The 18,641-nt window shown below is 33.1% G+C and overlaps 1 protein-coding gene across 5 annotated transcripts; it reads left to right on the top strand.

The window, feature by feature from the left end:
- The first annotated feature begins 1,490 nt into the window (after positions 1–1,490).
- Positions 1,491–18,633, top strand: LOC124956680 (1-phosphatidylinositol 4,5-bisphosphate phosphodiesterase-like). 5 transcript variants are annotated; one of them, XM_047512820.1, is made up of 20 exons: positions 1,492–1,907; positions 8,951–9,005; positions 11,253–11,491; positions 11,735–11,794; positions 12,032–12,169; positions 12,809–12,888; positions 13,402–13,537; positions 13,701–13,801; positions 13,939–14,105; positions 14,398–14,608; positions 14,739–14,997; positions 15,294–15,494; positions 15,602–15,809; positions 15,917–16,074; positions 16,168–16,374; positions 16,450–16,822; positions 16,883–17,035; positions 17,152–17,329; positions 17,490–17,952; positions 18,203–18,633. In XM_047512820.1, exons 3-20 carry the CDS (start codon positions 11,321–11,323, stop codon positions 18,269–18,271), a joined length of 3,333 nt encoding a protein of 1,110 aa, XP_047368776.1. In that variant the 5' UTR covers positions 1,492–1,907; positions 8,951–9,005; positions 11,253–11,320; the 3' UTR covers positions 18,272–18,633. The 5 variants fall into 5 exon arrangements, with proteins under 5 accessions (XP_047368779.1, XP_047368780.1, XP_047368776.1 ...); XM_047512822.1 differs by having other exon boundaries at positions 1,493–1,907; positions 17,490–17,940; XM_047512821.1 differs by lacking the exon at positions 8,951–9,005.
- Positions 18,634–18,641: the final 8 nt, after the last annotated feature.

The raw sequence follows: 18,641 nt of genomic DNA, 5'->3' as shown, positions 1-18,641 counted from the left end.
TACATCTATTTGATATCATCGCCTTCATATTTCGTACGTGTGGTACGTAGGGTATAACCAGCAATTAGTATGCTTTTTGGTGCGTAAAATATATGTAGCTGTATACTGTAATATCATCCAAGGCGTAGGATTCAAATAAACCTTCTCTCTGAATGAATCTTGTTACTTTAAAAGGAAAATATCGATTAGATAGACGTTCAAATTCAATTTTCATTTAATATTACGTCTGATATACATACGTACATGCATACGTATATATATCGTTATATATATATATATATAGTCGATGAAAATAAATTTACTTTTTTCATTTCAATTTTAATCGATCGAATTAATCAAGATTATAGAAATCTTCTTAAATACTTCAAAGTTATTATCGAGCTTCGAAAGAAAGAGTTTTACTTCTTGATATAAGATTCATAAAACTTTTTTTAGAATTATCTAAGAACGAGTAAAAAGCTTCGGCAGTTTGCATTTAAACTAGAAAACGAACGAGTCCAAGTAAGATACTCGAATTATATCGTCTTATACATATTAAAAAAGCAACCATACGATACGACGTTGTTTGATGATGATGATGATGATGATGATGATGATGATGATGATGATGATGATAAAAATCGATTCTTCATCCTTTCGTGCTTCGCATGATCCATTTTCGCAAAAAGGAAATGCTAGCTTAGTCAGATAGCATAAGAGACCAAAGGGAATGGATTTTGGCTTTTACTGACGTCTAAAATGGAAGCACTCTAGGCGAGCCATCAATGAAATATAACATCGTAAACATCCTGATGTAATAGTATACCCAGTTTTATTATTCATACAATTTTTATGATCGCGTAATCGAAAGTTACCAATGAAATATTCAATTTCTGCTTTATTATCTTTCTCTAGTTTTTTTCATTTGGATATTAAAAACTAAAATATAATGAAAAAAAAAAGAAGAAAGAAAAGGAAAAAAATGTACCGTTCTACCGTACCGACGGAGCTTCATAGATAGCGATTGAAATTTTGCGAAGAATTTAAAAAAAAAGAAAGACAGATTCCTTCATTACCAACGAACGGTAATATAACTCTGTCCAACGAATAATAAAAACATTTAGACAGTAAAGAAAACTGTTGTTTCTTTCGTATTAATTGTAGATAATATATTTTTCTAATTAATCGATTTTATATATAATATAATATAGTGCATATATGATGAAAAGAGAATATATTAGATTTGCTCTAAATTATTTTTCTTTCCTTTTATATATATATAACGAGAAGAATATAACTATTATATTATTATTTATTCGATAAAATATATACAAAACGTATAAAAGTGTTAGCGAGAGAGAGAGAGAGAAAGAGAGAGAGAGAGAAATAATTTGTTAGGGATCTGATTTATCGACCGTGCTTGATAAAAGTAAAACGTAGCGCCAAAGCCATTGGAACGGCACATGCGCGCAGGAGAAAAGGACGGTATCGAGCCAGGCGAATGTCTCGCCCGTCAACAGACGGTGCCGCATCGTCAGTTCCTTCCACCGCGCCTGGAAGGCGTTCGGTTAGTGGAGCGTTCTCTTGCGTCGTCGTCCTCCGTTCTGGTCATACGACTCCGAAGAGAGACAAGGCTATTATCATCGAATAGATAGACATTCGAGTAGAGAGGAAGCGTGAGAGGAAGAGCTCAGTGAAGTATCGTAGCTTCGATCAAAGAATAAAAAAAAAAAAAAAGAAAACGAAGATAAAAAGAAATAAGAAGAATAAGAAGAATAAGAAGAAGAAGAAGAAGAAGAAGAAGAAGAAGATAAAGAAAAGGAGAGAAAGAGAAATAAAAAAAGAAAAGAATGGAAAGATTAATCAGATCGTTACAATTGTCCGGGTCCGGCCGGTAATTTCTTTCATTAAGGAGATCGGATCAAACGGTAAGACTTCTAAGCTAAGGTGTACCTATTTGGAACTTAATTGTATGTGTGTGTGTGTGTATGTGTACACCTTTTTATAAATGCCTTTCCCTTTCTCTGTATGTGTATAGATTTGTGTATGTATATGTATATGTATATGCATACGTGTATATATATATATATATATTTGTGTGTGTCTATATACACATATATATAATATATGTATGTATGTATGTATGTATGTATATATATATGTGTATCTATGTCTGTGCGTGCATTCGTAAGCACACTTATACGCAGCATCAACTACGATGAACCGCTCCTTTTTCTCCCTCTTATTCGATAATCTAATCGTCTTATGTATTCTAACATTAACTTTCAATATTATCGAAATAATATAACTCGTTATATTTTCTATTATTTATATTACATTTGTTATCGGCAATTGAGATTTTTTAATGTAGAAAAAATAGAAAACAAGTTTTCATTATTATCATCACCATTATTATTATTATCATTATTATTGTTATCGTTATTATCATTATTATTATTATTATTCGTATTATCATTATAATCATTATTATTATTATCATTATTATTATTATTATTATTATTATTATTATTATTATTATTATTATTGCGTATCCTTTTTACGTAAATCCAATTTTGGCGATCGACAAGGATTCATAATGGGGTTCGTAATTCTTACGTGAACTTTAAATCGTTCTCATTAGTCGGAAGAATGACGTCTAATTAAAGGAAAGACACCTCGCGAGTCGGCGTATTGTCAACGGTGTAACACGCCGCCGTCCTTTGCCCCCACCTTATCAGTCATTCTATATATCTCTCTCTCTCTCTTTCTCTTTGCTTAATCACCAACCATTCTCCCTCCTACTTACTCTATCAAAGTAATACCGTGTTCACGAAAGCGCCCGCGTACTAAGCCATAGAGCATTGTCTTTCTCTCTCTCTCTCTCTCTCTCTCTCTCTCTCTCTCTTTCTCTATCTCTCTCTCTCTCTCTCTCTTTCCCTCTTTCAAGCACGTAGCTAGTATGCTCCGTCGTACGCAACTTCAATGTAGGTACACGCATACTTACGTACTTTGTTTCATACGTGCTCAACGTACGTGTCATGACTGAATTACTTAAAGTAGAAGGGAAAATGAAAGAATGAGAAAGAGAAAGAGAGAGAGAGAGAGAGAGAAAGAGAGAGAAGAAAAGAAAGATAAAAAGAGAAATACTGATTAGCAATCGTGACGAACCTCGAAGGATTTCTGTACGTCTATGGGAAGGTGATTCGAGGTGAAAGAGAACAATTGGGTGAGAAGTAGAGAGAGAGAGAGAGAGAGAGAGAGAGAGAGAGAGAGAGAGAGAGAGAGATAAAGAGAGAAAGAGAGAGAAAGAGACGGAATGAGAAGGGTCGTTGGGCGGGGAGAAGGGGCTGAAGCAGGTTGGAAGACGAGCGGAATAGACGACCCTGACTTCGAAGTCTTCCTGTAGGATTTTCGAGGTCAAGGAAAAGTTGCAAGCGCCACGATCTACTCGATATAATAACATTCGATTCATTTAGCTTTTTCTTCTGTTTTTTTTTCTTTCTTTATTTCTTTCTTTCTTTCTTTCTTTCCTTCTTCTTTGTTTTTTCTTTTTTTTTTTTTTTTTTGTCAAGATTCGAAAAAGTGAAACTTTTTTCTCGACACGTATCTCATTGGAAAATATTATTTTTCATTCGATATCTTATGTTTTCACGGCGAGATACTAAGGTGTATACTCGTGCTAACGAGAAAGAAATAGTTACACCGATAGGTGCCCTCCCCGAGCTCGTTATTTCGACGTTTCGTATCGTTAACTCATATCTTTTTATTTTCCTTCTATTTTCTTTTCATTTTCTTCTCGTTTCGTTTGATTTCGTTCGTGCGTGTCGAAATACCTCTTACGGTTTAATCATTAAAAGGAAAAAAGAAGAAGAAAAGAAAATATAAAAAATAAAAAAAAGAAACGAAGATTTCTACATTCTACAAGGCGTAAGCGCATTTAAAATGAAATAAAAATTCATGAAATTTAATTAGTTCGTTAATTAGCTTATCAATTAGAGAAGGGAACAAAATCAATTAGGTACGCATACATTATACGTCTAACTGAGATATCGGTGTGGTTGTGTAATGTTTCTTCTTTGGTACATAACAACATGATAATAATGATAATAACAATAATAATCATTCGCTAATGAGCATTCAGAATTGAAACACTGATAATGGAGGCGTGCCTTGCTCGGTATTATCTACTTATTATCTGAAAAAAAAAAGAAAAAAGGAAAGAAAAAGAATTAATCTCCCTGTTGCATTAATATTCATTGCTTAATAAATATTGATACGTTAAGGTACATAATCGTGATATATTATGATCTGAAGTTTATAAATCGATCGTACAAACGATTTATCGATCTTTTTAAAAAACTAATATAAAACGTATCGAGCATTCAACATAGTACGAACCTTTTTTGATCTGCTCATGATGAAAGCACAGCGGGTAACAACCCTCGTTTCTTTTCCATTCTTCGTTAAGTGGCCATTAAAAGTATTAAGTAATTGAGCGGTCAATGTCGCGTCAAACGTGTTACGTTACGTTCATCCTTCGTAACTTACGGGAAGTTACATAATTATTGATTGACGATCCTAGGGCGCTCACCCATCCATTCGAATTGATTAAGTACACGAAAGTTTAATACCTACTACTATATAACCTAATTTTGTTTCTATTTCAACAGAGAAAAAAAAGAAAAGAAAAAAAAAAAAGAAAAAAGAAAGAAAGGAAAAGAAATAAAAAAAATTAAATACCCTGTAACTAAATACTAGAATTCTTTTTCTCAATACGACAAAAAGATTTATGAGTAAAAATTATTTCGACCATACAATTTCTAAGTTACACGAGGATTAAGTACGATATAGAAACGGTGCTAAAAGGAAGAAAGAAAAAAAAAAAAAGAACAAAAAAAAAAAAAAAAAGACTGGGGCGAACGGTCTACTTGGTACGTGAAAATTTTGTTTTTTACTTATTTTCAAATATGAAGTAAAAATAAATCCTTTGATGGCAGAATTATGTCTACACTATATGAATATGTAATTTCAAAGTTGCACGAGATTTACGATAGAAATAGGGTTAATAAAGAGGAAAGAGATGTTGTCTGCCTGCGCGTGTAAACAATTTTTTTTCTTTTTTGTTTTCTTTCTTCTCTTTTTTTCTCTCTTTTTTTTCTCTTTTTTTTTTTTTTTTGAATATCAAATAAGAACATATGTTTTGACGGTAAAATTATGCGTATAATATTATTTGAGTATGCAATTTCAAAGTCACATGAGAATTAAGTACGATAGAAATGGAGTTAAAAAGAAAAAAGAAAGAAGAAAAAAAAAAGAAAAGAAAAGAAAAGAAAAAAAGAAATGAAGTCTACTTGCATATATAAACTCTCTGTCTACTTTATTTTTGTATATAAAATAAAAACGAATGTTTTGACGGCTAAATTATGCGTACACTCCTTCTGTATACAATTTCAAAGAGTTGCATGAGGATCAAGTACGATAGAAATGGAACTAAAATAGGAAAAGAGGAAAAGAGAGAAAGAGAGAGAGAGAGAGAGAGAGAGAGAGAGAGAAAGAAAAAGAAAAAAAGAAAAGAAAATAGATGAAGGTTACTTGAGCGTGAAAAATCTCTTCTTACTTGGGTATTACTGTATATGAAGTAGCAATGGAATTGATATAATTAAACTGATATTTTATAAGTGCATACGCAGTTATAAAGTTACATGAGCTCGCTTAACTAGAAATGGGATTGTAAGAAGAAAAAGGGGAAAAAAGAAAAAAAAAAAAAAGAAAAAAAGAGAAAAAAAGAAAAAGTAAACAGAAGAGACGAAGTTTCCTCCTGAGCAACAACAATTATATTTTATTCTTTTATTTTTTTTATTTTTTCCTCATCTCCTCTTTTTTTTTTCGTTTCTCTCTCTTCTCTCTCTTTCTCTCTCTCTCTCGATAGAGAATGAACAAAAAAAAAAAAAAAGGAAAAGAAAAAAAAGAAAAAAGGGAAAAAAAAACAAGTCCTCGTGTACGAGAATAATTATTCCACGCACTTGAGCTCTCTGTAAAGGTACTAACAATCCTTGTTCGTTATAACGCGCGTAGTTAATTCGCGATTTTAGGAATAATTCGTTTGTCGTGTAAAGCCGCCAAAAATCTATTCGTTGAGCAATGAAGAGATAAAAACATATATATATATATATATATATATATATATATATATATATATATATATATATATATATATATATATATATAAAGCTAGCACGAGACACGTCGTTCGCATGGATACATTATTTTCGTAAGCACACTGGTCTGCTCATCTGTTTACACTTTTCATATACACAAGGTTTCGGTTTGAAAGACGTAAGATCGTGCCATGGCACGAACTCTATGATATTATGATCGTGGATTTACGTAAAATCAGCTGTTTTCGATCATACGTATATATAGTTTCAAATGAAAATCAAATCTAAGTGACATACATAGTTCGATAGGCGCGAAATGAATATCGTAAATATTATGTTTGGCTTGAATAAATTAAATACATATATATATATATATATATATGTGTGTATTTCATGTGATATACACATACTTTCACATTTCTTCAAGCTTATCGTAAACTCTTGACATTCCGTTCTTTACGATCAACATAACAGTCTACTTATACGTTCGACTATTCTTAGAAAGCGTAGAAGAAAGATATTGACAGACAAATTTAGCGCGTAACTTATTTTCGTACGTTAGGAGAAAATAATTTCTCGTTAATGGTCGACCATTAGAAAGATGCCATTCGTTGAAGCGTCATCATCGAGAACGTTTACGTGAACGAGAACATTTTTCTCCTCTTTTATCTCTCTATCTCCGTATCTACCTTTCTGTTCTCTTTTCCTCTTACTCATTCTTAAAACTTTCGAGATGATCGTTTGATAAACGCCTCTGTTTATCGTCGACTTAGTAGTAGTGGTATTACTACTACTACTACTACTACTACTACTAATAATAATAATAATAATAATAATAATAGTAATAGTGGTAGTTCCTTTTGATAAAGATTAATAGCCAAAAGGAAGAGGCGTTTCTGGGAAGAAAATAACAGGGAATGATTTCTCTTAGTATAAAAGCGTTCACAAGGATAATCAGTTTTATCAAGGATAAAGTATCAAACGAGAAGAGTACCTTTTTGCAATATCTCTAATTTCAATCTCTTTTATAACAACCAGTTCTCTTCCTATCAAACCACACACACACACACACACACACACACATATATATATATATATTACAAACATATAATATTTGAAATATAATTATCAGTAAAAATAAATTTTAATAGTTTTTTTTTTCTAATCGATTAGATGAAGAAAAAAAATATAAAGAAAAGAGAAAAAATAGAGATAAAGATATATATATATATTTATATATATATATATATATAGAGAGAGAGAGAGAGAGAGAAAGAGAGAGAAATCAAACAGAATATAGAACGTACGTAACTTCGATTGATGCTTTCTAAATATATATTCTGTCGTATTCGATCGATCAATCGTCCATTCGATAAAGAATACATTCGCGAGAAGATACGAACGGACATTGTTATAATTACCTTTGTTTTAACGATTCTTATCCGGCAAACGAATTACGTCAAATCAAATTAATGTTTGCTCGGAAAACGGTAATATATGCATGTATATATATATATATATATATACGATATGTACGTATCTATGAATACATATGTATCTATCAATATACATAAGCTTATAATTCTTTTTTCGTTTTCTTTTTTTCTTTTCCTTTGTTTCTTTTTCTCTTCTCTTTCTTTTTCTTTTTCTCTTTCTTTTTTTTTTCTTTTCTTTTTTTTTTTTTTTTTTTTTTTTTTTTTCCTTTGTATATATACCAATTAAGATAAGACACGGGATAGAGATAAGAATTCGGGATGTCCGTGTACGATAAGCGCCGTGCATCGTACGCAGCCAGTTTAACAATTAGAAGAGCTAGAAAGGCTCGCATAAGTTGGTGTCGTGTGTGCCGATCTTTTAATAGGCACCGAAGTCGAAGAATCAAAAAGACAGACAGACAGACAGACAGACAGACAGATAGGTAGATAGGTGGATAGTTCGAATAATTCTAACACATACGGCAAGCATTATATTTCTTTTTTTCTTTTTCTTCTTCTTTTTTCTAATTCTCTATCTTTTCTTCTTTTAGCCCCATTTAACTCGACTCGATCGTACAAACGTATGTACGAGCAAATAAGCGATGATCGTTGACAGCTGTGTTGACGTGTTAATCGTAGAAAAGACGTAGTTTCATTAAATATCTTGATCGTATTTTCATCACGAAACATTCGTGTTTCACTTTAATTATAGAAAGTAATGTCGATCCCATGTTATCTTTTTTCTTTTTTTTTTTTTTTTTTTTTTTTTTTTTTTTCTTTACGTTTATTTCGATATTTTCGCATATTACTACTAAATGTTGTATAATTCGATGCTTTTGAAATCGAATCTAGGTATTTACGTATATACATATGTATATGTATATAAATATATATATATATATAATTATATATGTATATATATATAAATTGAATATACAAATCAAACAGCAAACGAATTTTCCGGATCATTGATTTTATTAAAGACAGGGCTGAATAAACGGTACATGATATTTTCGAATAAACTATTTGACTGTAACTGTCAAATAAGCATTTACGATTGAAAGTTCAGCAAAATCCGTGAATCTATATATAAGCGAAATTGCAAAGATATATATATATATATATGTCTGTTAATATGTGGGTGTATGTATATACGTAAGAGTATAAGTGTGTGTAAAAGAGAAAGAGAGACCTTGAGGTTTAATCTTCGCGGGCAAGCGCGCGCGTACTTGTGTGTATCTCTCTCTCTCTCTCTCTCTCTCTCTCTCTCTCTCTTTCTGTGTAAGTGTGTGTGTGTGTAAAATGCATTAAGTTTATATTCGATCTTTCGTGTCGTAGGTACCGAGGGAAAATAAAATGAGCAACCCGGCCCGGAAGAGACGCTCTTAACGTCGTAAGTTTGCTTAGCTCGCTTTCATAAGCTCCTCTCCCTGAGATTCTTTTATGCACCCCTGGAGATAAAAGTGCCACATAAACTGGAAGGTCTCTCTTCCTATTCCTTCTCTTCCAACCACCCCCACACCACCTCCCTCCTTCTATCCTTTCCTGATCCCACTCTATCCCCCTTTTAGCTGCAATACTTTTCTAAATTGAGTGTTGAAATTTGAACGACTTGCTCTACAATCTGACACGTTACGATTATTTTCATAGTCCACGATACTAATTTTTTTATTCTCCCATTTAATAGTTCGTACAATAAAACGTGATTAATTGTTTGTTCGACGATATAATTTGACAAGAGAGAAAAACGAAGGAAATGAAAAAAAGAAAAAAAAAAAAAAGAAAAGAAAGAAAGAAAGAAAGATCTGTTCCTAACATCTGTTATTGAATCTCGTATAAGAATGACAATCGCTTTTTCTATTTCGTTCCTGTGGGATTATTATTAAAAGAAAGAAAGAAAAGAAAAAAAAAAGAAAAAAAAAAAAAGAGAAAGAAAAAGTTAAAAAGAATAAAATACAAAACATATAGAATAAAGGATAGAATAGGGAATATGGATAACTCCCACGGGCATCGTCCTAACACCAATATCTCTGACATTTTCTTTCGTTAGTTACGCTTAGTTAGTGCACGAAGCTAGTAAAGGTCAATAAGTGCAACGATGCTAGTAAAGAGAAAGAGAGAAAAAAGCAAAGACAAAAAGAGAGAAAAAAAAAGAAGAGAAAGAAAAAAGATGGTTTAGACTTTGACGTAGCATAGACTGACTCGGTGTGTCGTGTACCGCCTAAAATAATAACATCCTATGCAGATCTCTGGGTGATATCTCTCTCTCTCTCTCTCTCTCTCTCTCTCTCTCTCTCTCTATCTTTTGGTTTCTAGACCGTTATCAATATCGAATCGCTTTGATGCCTGGAAAGCTTTCCGCTTCGTCTAATTCTATTCCGTATGGTGAGGTTTCGCGTTGGTGTTGGAATTTTCAGTGAAAAGAGAAAACACACGTGTTACGAATCTTCGAATTATATTCCTGGATGATCCTCATGGAGATCTGAGTGTATTCGTGCATGTATATATGTATGTATGTATGCGTGTGTATGTTTACGTGATTCAATTCCTCGGAAATAAAGGTTCTCGCCAAACTACGTGAATAAGAAGAAAAGGCTCGTTCGTAAAACTCACTATGCCTCAGAGAGGTCAGCTCCCTGACTATGACCTCGCATAAAAGGAATATCTTAAGCAAAACGTACCTCTTGGAATATTAACGACGTTCATGCGTTATCCGTTTACTCGTTTTTGTCCTCGTAAGCGAGGAAAGAAAAAGACGAGTTTGCGAATGACATCGTGTGTGTTCGCGTATGTATAGAAGATCGATGAGAAAAATAAAAAAAAAAGAAGAAGAAGATGAAGAAGAAGATGAAGAAGAAGTAGAAGAAGAAGAGGAAGAAGAGAAAGAAGAAAAAGAACCTCGACCAGAGATGATAAGTCGAGAGAGACTTGGCTAAGAATCATGCGAGTGTCTCTCGCATTTTCTTTCGAACGGGGTTAATGCCCGATTGAGTTTCATAAAATACCATTAAGGGATGACATATGTATACATGTGAATATCTATCTATCGGGGTCGTATAGTTACAAGATTGCTAAACCATATACACATCGTCGAATGCATTTTCAAATAATAAAACGTGATAACGAGCTTGTGACTGGACGTCTCGTTCTTTTCTCTTCCATTTTTGTTCATCTCTTTTCTTTTTCTTCTTCTTTGTTTTTTTTTATCGTTTATTTTTCTTTCATTTTGTTTTCTTTCCTTTTTCTTCTCTCATCTTCTTTATCGTCGTATTATGTAAGATCATTGAAATTATAGTACGTTGTTGAGAGATAATCAATCGATCTATCTTGATTTGAAGTTTCTTTTCTTTCTGTTTTTTTTTTTTTGTTTTTTTTTTTTTTTTTTTTCTTAACGATCGGATCGTCGCAAAAAAAAAAAGCAAGGAAGAAGATATTCATTTTTACGAAATAATTTATAGCCTTTTGTACGAATATACGTATACACACACACACACACACACACATATATATATATATATATATATAATTATTTGAAAATGTTACAATCGATATTGCTTCGCAAGTAAATGTTAAAAGTGTTAAAAGATATGAACGAGCTTTAACGTAAGATTTAATGGTATCGTCTTCGATCTTTCGTCAGAATCCATTCGAGGGAAGAAACTAAGGATCTGATCTTTAACTTGGAAGAAGTGTGGAAGATAGTGGAAGATGACGAAGAGATTCGAATTCAACTGGCAGATCGAAGTGCCGGAAGCACTTCGTAATGGATGCGTCTTTGATCGATGGTCTGAGGAGAAGGACAATACGGAGCTTGAGATGAACTGTATGTTCAAGGTCGACGTGTACGGTTTCTTTATTTATTGGCAGAGCGAAGGAAAGGTGATGTATTCATTTCCATTATAGCTATATATATATATATATATATATATATATATATATATATATACTTTTTCATTTCTTTTCAATTACGTCTTATATTTCGTGTTTGCGTTAATACATTTTTCTTTCCTTTTTTTATTCTTTCTTCTTTTTCTTCTTTTTTTTTTTTCCACCTTAATAAATCTTTCCTCAAATATGATTTTTCTTAAATGACGAGATTATCTTCTTTCATTTATTCTATAGGACGGTGATGTATTAGAACTGTGTCAAGTGAGCGATATTCGTGCCGGTGGAGTGCCAAAGGTAAAATCAAATAATTCAAAACAATTTTTCTTCATTTCTTTTGGAAATAATTTATTTTCTTATACGTAAAAGATTCGTAGTAATCCTTAAAGAAATTCTTTATTACGTACGTATATATGATAGAATTATTGTAACGAGTGTTAGGTAAAGAAAAAAACAAACAAAAAACAAAAAACAAAAAAAAAAAACGAGGAAGAAGAAAAAAAAGCGTATGTATGTATTTAACTCTTGTTAAAGGATCCAAAGCTGTATGATAAATTAGTTTCCAAACACGGTGAGCAACTAGATGAAAAAAGTTTGACCATCTGTTCGGGCGTCGATTACACCAACATCAATTATCAGCACGTCGTTTGCCCGGATGCCACGACTGCCAAGGTAACGCTGATTACGATAACAGTACCGCCACGAGCTCGTTAGTTTTTATACCACATAATGATGAAGCTGACATTTTTGTATAAGCACATATTGTGGCACGTGGCGATGGTTATATATTTTCTATTTAGTTTCCTTTTTTTTTTCTTTTTTTTTTCTTTTTTTTTTTCTTATTCTTTTTCCTCTTGCTTATTCTTTCCTTTCTTTTTTTCGTTTTTTCCCTCTCTCTCTCTCTCTCTCTCTCTCTCTCACTCTCTCTCTCTCTCTCTCTTCAATATTTCTCTATTCGATCATTATATACAATATACGTTCATTTACATGCGATGCATTTCATTAAATGACTTTTAAATTGTAACGATAAGATGTCATTCAGTATTCCTTTTCATCAATTATCGTCTATTATCATTTATTATGTTAATAAGTACATGTTGTTGAATATACGAAGGAAAAAAAAAAAAGATAAAAGTAAGATAAAGAAAACTCGACAATTACTCGGTAATAATAATAATAATAATAACAATATTAATAATAATAAAAATAATAATAATAATAATAAAAAATTGAAGAAAAGAATATTCATCTTAATTTCAATCAGATTCGTCTTAATGGTTATATCTGTATATGTTTCATGTACCGTGATAGATATGGCTGGATGGTGTACGATCGATTACGCACAACGTGAAAGCCAACAACTTTTGTCCGTTGACATGCCTGAAGAAACAGTAAGTTTGCCAATAAAATTGCATTCAGTTAAAAAGCGTTTCGAACGATACGATACGCGCGTAGAACAACGTAAACAAAGGTAGCTTCTTCGTTCTGCGTCACGAGACAATTAGTCTCAATGCTTTTACGCAGACGACATATCTATATAAGTTATATAAGTATGTATGTACGTATGTACATACGTATGTGCGATAAAAGGATTCCCCAACGAAGAGACCACAATTCCCTTCTAATATCTTCCTTCCTCTGTTCCGATGAATATTCATTTGTTGACATTAGGTTTCTCCATTGAAACGAAATTTCCAATTGAAAAATTTACCTTTGTGAATTTACTTTAACAAAATTATCCAATGGTTCTTTTTTTAATAAAGTAATTCACTGTCTCTCTCTCTCTCTCTATCTATCTCTTTCTCTCTTTCTCTATGTATATATATGTGTATATATATATATATGTCTTGCCTTTTCTGAACTTCGGTGAAAAGATAAACGATCCTTTTTTTGATCTGTTTTAGTTGGATGAGACTGAGAATGTTGGTCGATCCAAATGGAAAAGTTCCGGTGAGAGTAGTTGCAAGGACTTTTGCATCTGGAAAAACTGAGAAGCTTGTCTATCAATGTCTTTCTGATTTAGATCTACCAAGTGGCAAGGTATTTATCATGTATCTTTGAAAATGGAAGAGTTATTTATGGTTCAAAATATATGCATATGTATATATACATGTGCATATATATTGAACCATAAATATATATATATATATGTATATGTATATTAATTTATAGCCGTAATAAAGTGTCTTTTTTTGCCTTTCAGAATGACGTTATAGAACCGGACGACTTTACCTTCGATGCATTTTATGCTCTTTATCATAAAATATGCCCGAGGAACGATATAGAGGAGCTCTTTCAATCGATGTAAGTAAGAAATATTTCCACGTAAAGAGGAACAATTCTCGGTAACGATATTCAGTCTATTGCGCAATTCAAATAATCAACGATGAGATTGCGCGAATGAGTTCCGTGTTAACGATTATTTATTCGGGAAATTTCAGAACACAAGGAAAGGCGGACACGATAAACCTCGAACAGTTGATTACCTTTCTCAACGAGAAACAACGTGATCCGACCTTAAACGAGATTTTATATCCTCTATACGATGAGAAACGAGCGTTAGAAATTATCTACGATTACGAGCAGAATGAAACTGCCCGAAATCAAAGTAAGCCGAAATAGAGAACATTCTCTATAAATTTGTTCATTGCAATCCTTCTTGTTTTTTTTTTTCTTATTCTTTTCGTTCCTTTTTTTCTTTTTTTATCTGTCTATTTCTCTCGCTCTCTCTCTCTCTCTCTCTCTCTCTCTCTCTCTCTCTCTCTCTCTGTCCATTTCTTTTTTCTTGTATTTCCTAGAGATTCTTTAACGCACTAAAATATCTATCACCAATCGCTATATTTCGAATTAGTTTATACCTGCGAAACGGCATCCTTTCAGAAACAATCACGTCCTTTCAGAAACGATGACGAAGGACGGCTTCATAAGATACCTGATGTCGGATGAGAATGCACCGGTGTTCTTAGACAGATTGGACGTTTATATGGACATGGACCAACCATTGGCTCATTATTATATCAATTCGAGCCATAACACGTACCTGAGTGGTCGTCAATTTGGCGGAAAGAGTAGCGTCGAAATGTACAGACAAGTTTTGCTCGCTGGTTGCAGGCAAGTCAATATCTCGAAATTAAAATTTTCTAATTATATATAAAAAAAAAAAAAAAAAAAAAAAAAGAAAAAAAAAATTCAAATGAAGTTCAATTCGTTTTGATATTAATCGATCTCGTTTTAACGAAAGATGCGTCGAATTGGATTGCTGGGATGGAAAGGGAGAAGACGAGGAACCGATAATAACTCATGGTAAAGCGATGTGCACTGACATACTCTTCAAAGATGTAATATATGCCGTAAGAGATACAGCCTTCATAACATCTGAATATCCAGTTATACTCAGCTTTGAGAATCACTGTAGTAAGAAGCAACAATATAAATTGGCCAAATATTGCGATGAGATACTTGGAGATTTACTATTGAAGGAACCCCTTAAGGATTTTCCTGTAAGTTTAAATTAAATCAAGAAAAAGAAAAACATAAAAACAAACACACACACACACATACATACATACATACATACACACACACACACACACACACGCATACATACACAAAAAAAAAGGAAAAAGAAAAAATATTTTACTGAGAAATAATCTTATATCGTAGAAAATATGAATATTTATGAAGTACTCGATGATCATAAATATTACGTCGATGATCATCGGCTCGATAAAATTTCATTGGCCGATAAAGATCAACTGTCGAACATATAATAATCATGTACTATGTCGTAAAACAGCTGGAACCGGGGGTATCCTTGCCATCGCCTAACATGTTGAAGCGTAAGATACTTATTAAAAATAAACGTCTCAAGCCAGAAGTAGAGAAGCAAGAACTCGAACTGTTCAAACAAGGGCAATTTGTAATCGAAGATGAAGTTAAAGAGGACGCAAGTGCGCCACCTGTCGTAGCTGCAGTCGTTGAACAGCAACCTTCGAAGGTAAAGTATCTTATAATAAATTAAAAGATAAGACGATCGAAATTTGACCTTGTTCAATGCTCATACTCGTACTATGCTGATAATAATGTTTCCTCCTTGATCTTCAGGATGAAACTTCGACGGATTCGATGACGTCATCGACAACCGGTGTTCAGCAACAGCAATCTGGCAGCGGTCCAGCTGGTCTCGGCGAAAGCTTGGAATTGGCTGTGGCTCAACCATATACCGGAAGTACGACGAACGTTCATCCGTGGCTTTCTTCCATGGTCAATTACGCTCAGCCAATAAAGTTTCCGGGTTTTGACGTCGCCGAACGTATGGATTAATAATTACAATTATTATATTATATTGATATCGTTATGAGATTATTATTCTCATATAGGTATATATATATATATTGTATATAATTATATCTTTTATAGAAAAGAACATTCATCATAATATGTCTTCCTTCGCGGAAACAGCCGGACTGAATTATTTAAAGACATCTGCCATTGAATTCGTTAATTATAATAAACGTCAAATGAGTCGTATATATCCAAAGGGTACTCGAGCTGATTCCTCGAATTATATGCCACAGGTAATTTTGAACAATAAGAAAGTATCATTTAGTATATAGAAAAGAATCGTTGAACTAGTCTTTTCGGTCGATCGATCGATTCTTTTAAACTAGGTCTTCTGGAACGCCGGTTGTCAAATGGTGTCACTGAACTTTCAAACGGCGGATCTGCCGATGCAACTAAACCAGGGCAAGTTCGAATATAATGGATCCTCTGGGTATCTTCTCAAGCCGGATTTCATGAGACGTGCTGATAGAAGTTTCGATCCGTTTGCTGAAAGTCCAGTCGATGGTGTAATAGCTATACAATGTAGCGTACAGGTAAAGTATCGTTAATTATTCTTCGAATATGTACGATCTATCATTTCTATGTAAAATTTTTTTTTTTTTTGTTAGGTAATAGCGGGCCAGTTCCTTTCAGACAAAAAGGTTGGTACCTATGTCGAAGTAGAAATGTATGGTTTACCAACTGACACAATAAGAAAAGAATTTCGTACAAGAGTCGTACCAGCGAATGGCCTCAATCCGGTATACAATGAGGAACCTTTCCTCTTTAGAAAAGTTGTATTGCCGGATTTGGCAGCTTTAAGATTCGCTGTCTATGACGAATCAAACGGAAAGCTTCTTGGCCAAAGAATAGTTCCTTTAGACGGTTTGCAATCTGGCTACCGTCATATTTCTTTACGTACCGAGGCAAACTTTCCTATGTCTTTGCCTATGCTCTTTTGCAATATAGAAATAAAGATCTACGTACCGGATGGTTTTCAAGGTAAGAACGGACAGTTCATATTGATATACTCTATTATATCAATTTCTTTTATTTCAATAGAATTTATGGACGCTTTAACTGCACCGCGTGCTTTCAAGAACAACGAAAGTATGTCGCAGAATAAAATGCGAGGACTTGGGATCGAGGAGAGTGACAGTAAAAGTAGTTCAAATTCGATGCCTACTAAACATCAAGAAGCTGCGAAGCCTAGAGGTAATTAGGAAAAAAATAAAAAAATAAAAAAAAAAAGGAGAAACATAACTTATTTCATTTTTAAAATTGAATTATCAATGTGATCAATCAATAATCGTCAATCGTTTGTTTCACAGAGGAAATAAAATTCGATCCGATTACAGTGGAATCCTTGAAGTTAGAGAAAGGTTATCAAAAGGTTTTGAGAAAGCAACAAAAGGAATTGGAATCTTTGAAGAAGAGGCATCAGAAGGAAAAGATGACCGTACAAAAGCAACATTGTGTTGCGATAGAAAAGATAATCAAAGGAAAAAAGTAAGCTATCAAATATTTTCCATTTTTTTTTTTTTTTTCTTTTCCAATAGAATATAGCCCGAAGCTATGGATCCTTTGACAGGGTCAAAGGTATTTTAAGTTCGATAGAAAAAGAAGAAAAGAAAAAAGAAATATTTTTTCTTATCTTTTCGTTATTTAGCAAAGCAGAATTATCGAGAGATCCGATAATACGACAAGCCGTGAACGAGCAAACGAGTCAATGGTCACGATTAGCTGATAGACAACGTCGCGAGGAACGTGAATTAGTACGAGTTCATCTCGAGGAACGTCGTATGCAATTAAAGAAATCATGTATGACAGCTCAGGTGACACAACAGAAGCAGCTGACGGCAAGACACGAGCGTGAGATTAAAGAGATGAATACGAGACAGGCAAAGTTATCGGTCGAGAGTATGAGAGAGGTGATGAACGATAAAACCTTAAAGACGCGGGGTATCAAAGAGGGTAGGCTCAGGGAGAAACAACAAAACAATACAAAGAAATTCATGGAGGAACGTAAGATAGCGCAAATGATACAGAACAGGGAGAAGGAGAAGTTAAAGGTCATACACGAGAAGCAAATGGAGGAGCTGCAGAAAGATATGAATGCGGTAAGGGACGAGGTATAGTGATCAGATTACGATAATCATATATATATATACATATATATATATACATATTATTCGGGCATATTATTTTAACATTATTATCGAAAGTTCAATGTTCATGATATGTTGGATACGAAAAAAAAAAAAAAAGAAACAAAGTAATCGCATACAAAGACATGGTTTTTTTTTCATTTTTTTTTCTCTTTTTTTTCTTTTTATTTTTTTTTTTTTTTATTTTCTTTTATTTTTTTATTTTCTTTTGCAGATCATGGATATGTACAAGAACGAAGAAATGGAATACGAATTGGGACCGAAGACCGAATTTTACGCGTGATTTCTTTTTGATTTTCTTTCAGCAACTGCTCCAAGTCACGAGACACCGTCCACAATGGGACGAGCATCCTTTTAGGACCTCTTAACTATGGGATACGCAGTATCAGTAATTATAATTGGAATTGGGATCAAACCTCATTAATTGTCGTTCACGAATCTTTCATCGTTCATACATAAGTCCAGGAACTTTGGAAGATACGAAAACGTCAAGTTAATCAAACCTAATGTAACTAGTTAATCGTTCTGAATATTTTTTTATAAAAAACTGAACAAAGAAAAAGAAAAAAAGACAAAAAAAAAGAAAAAAGATAAAACAAGCAGGCAAAAAAAAGAACACAGGAGAGAAAAAAAGAAAGATCAGTATATATATA

Source organism: Vespa velutina, chromosome 23, assembly GCF_912470025.1.
Source record: "Vespa velutina chromosome 23, iVesVel2.1, whole genome shotgun sequence".
Lineage (NCBI taxonomy): Eukaryota > Metazoa > Arthropoda > Insecta > Hymenoptera > Vespidae > Vespa > Vespa velutina.
Note: the sequence above shows the minus strand (reverse complement) of the source record. Positions and strands in the feature narration are given on the sequence as shown.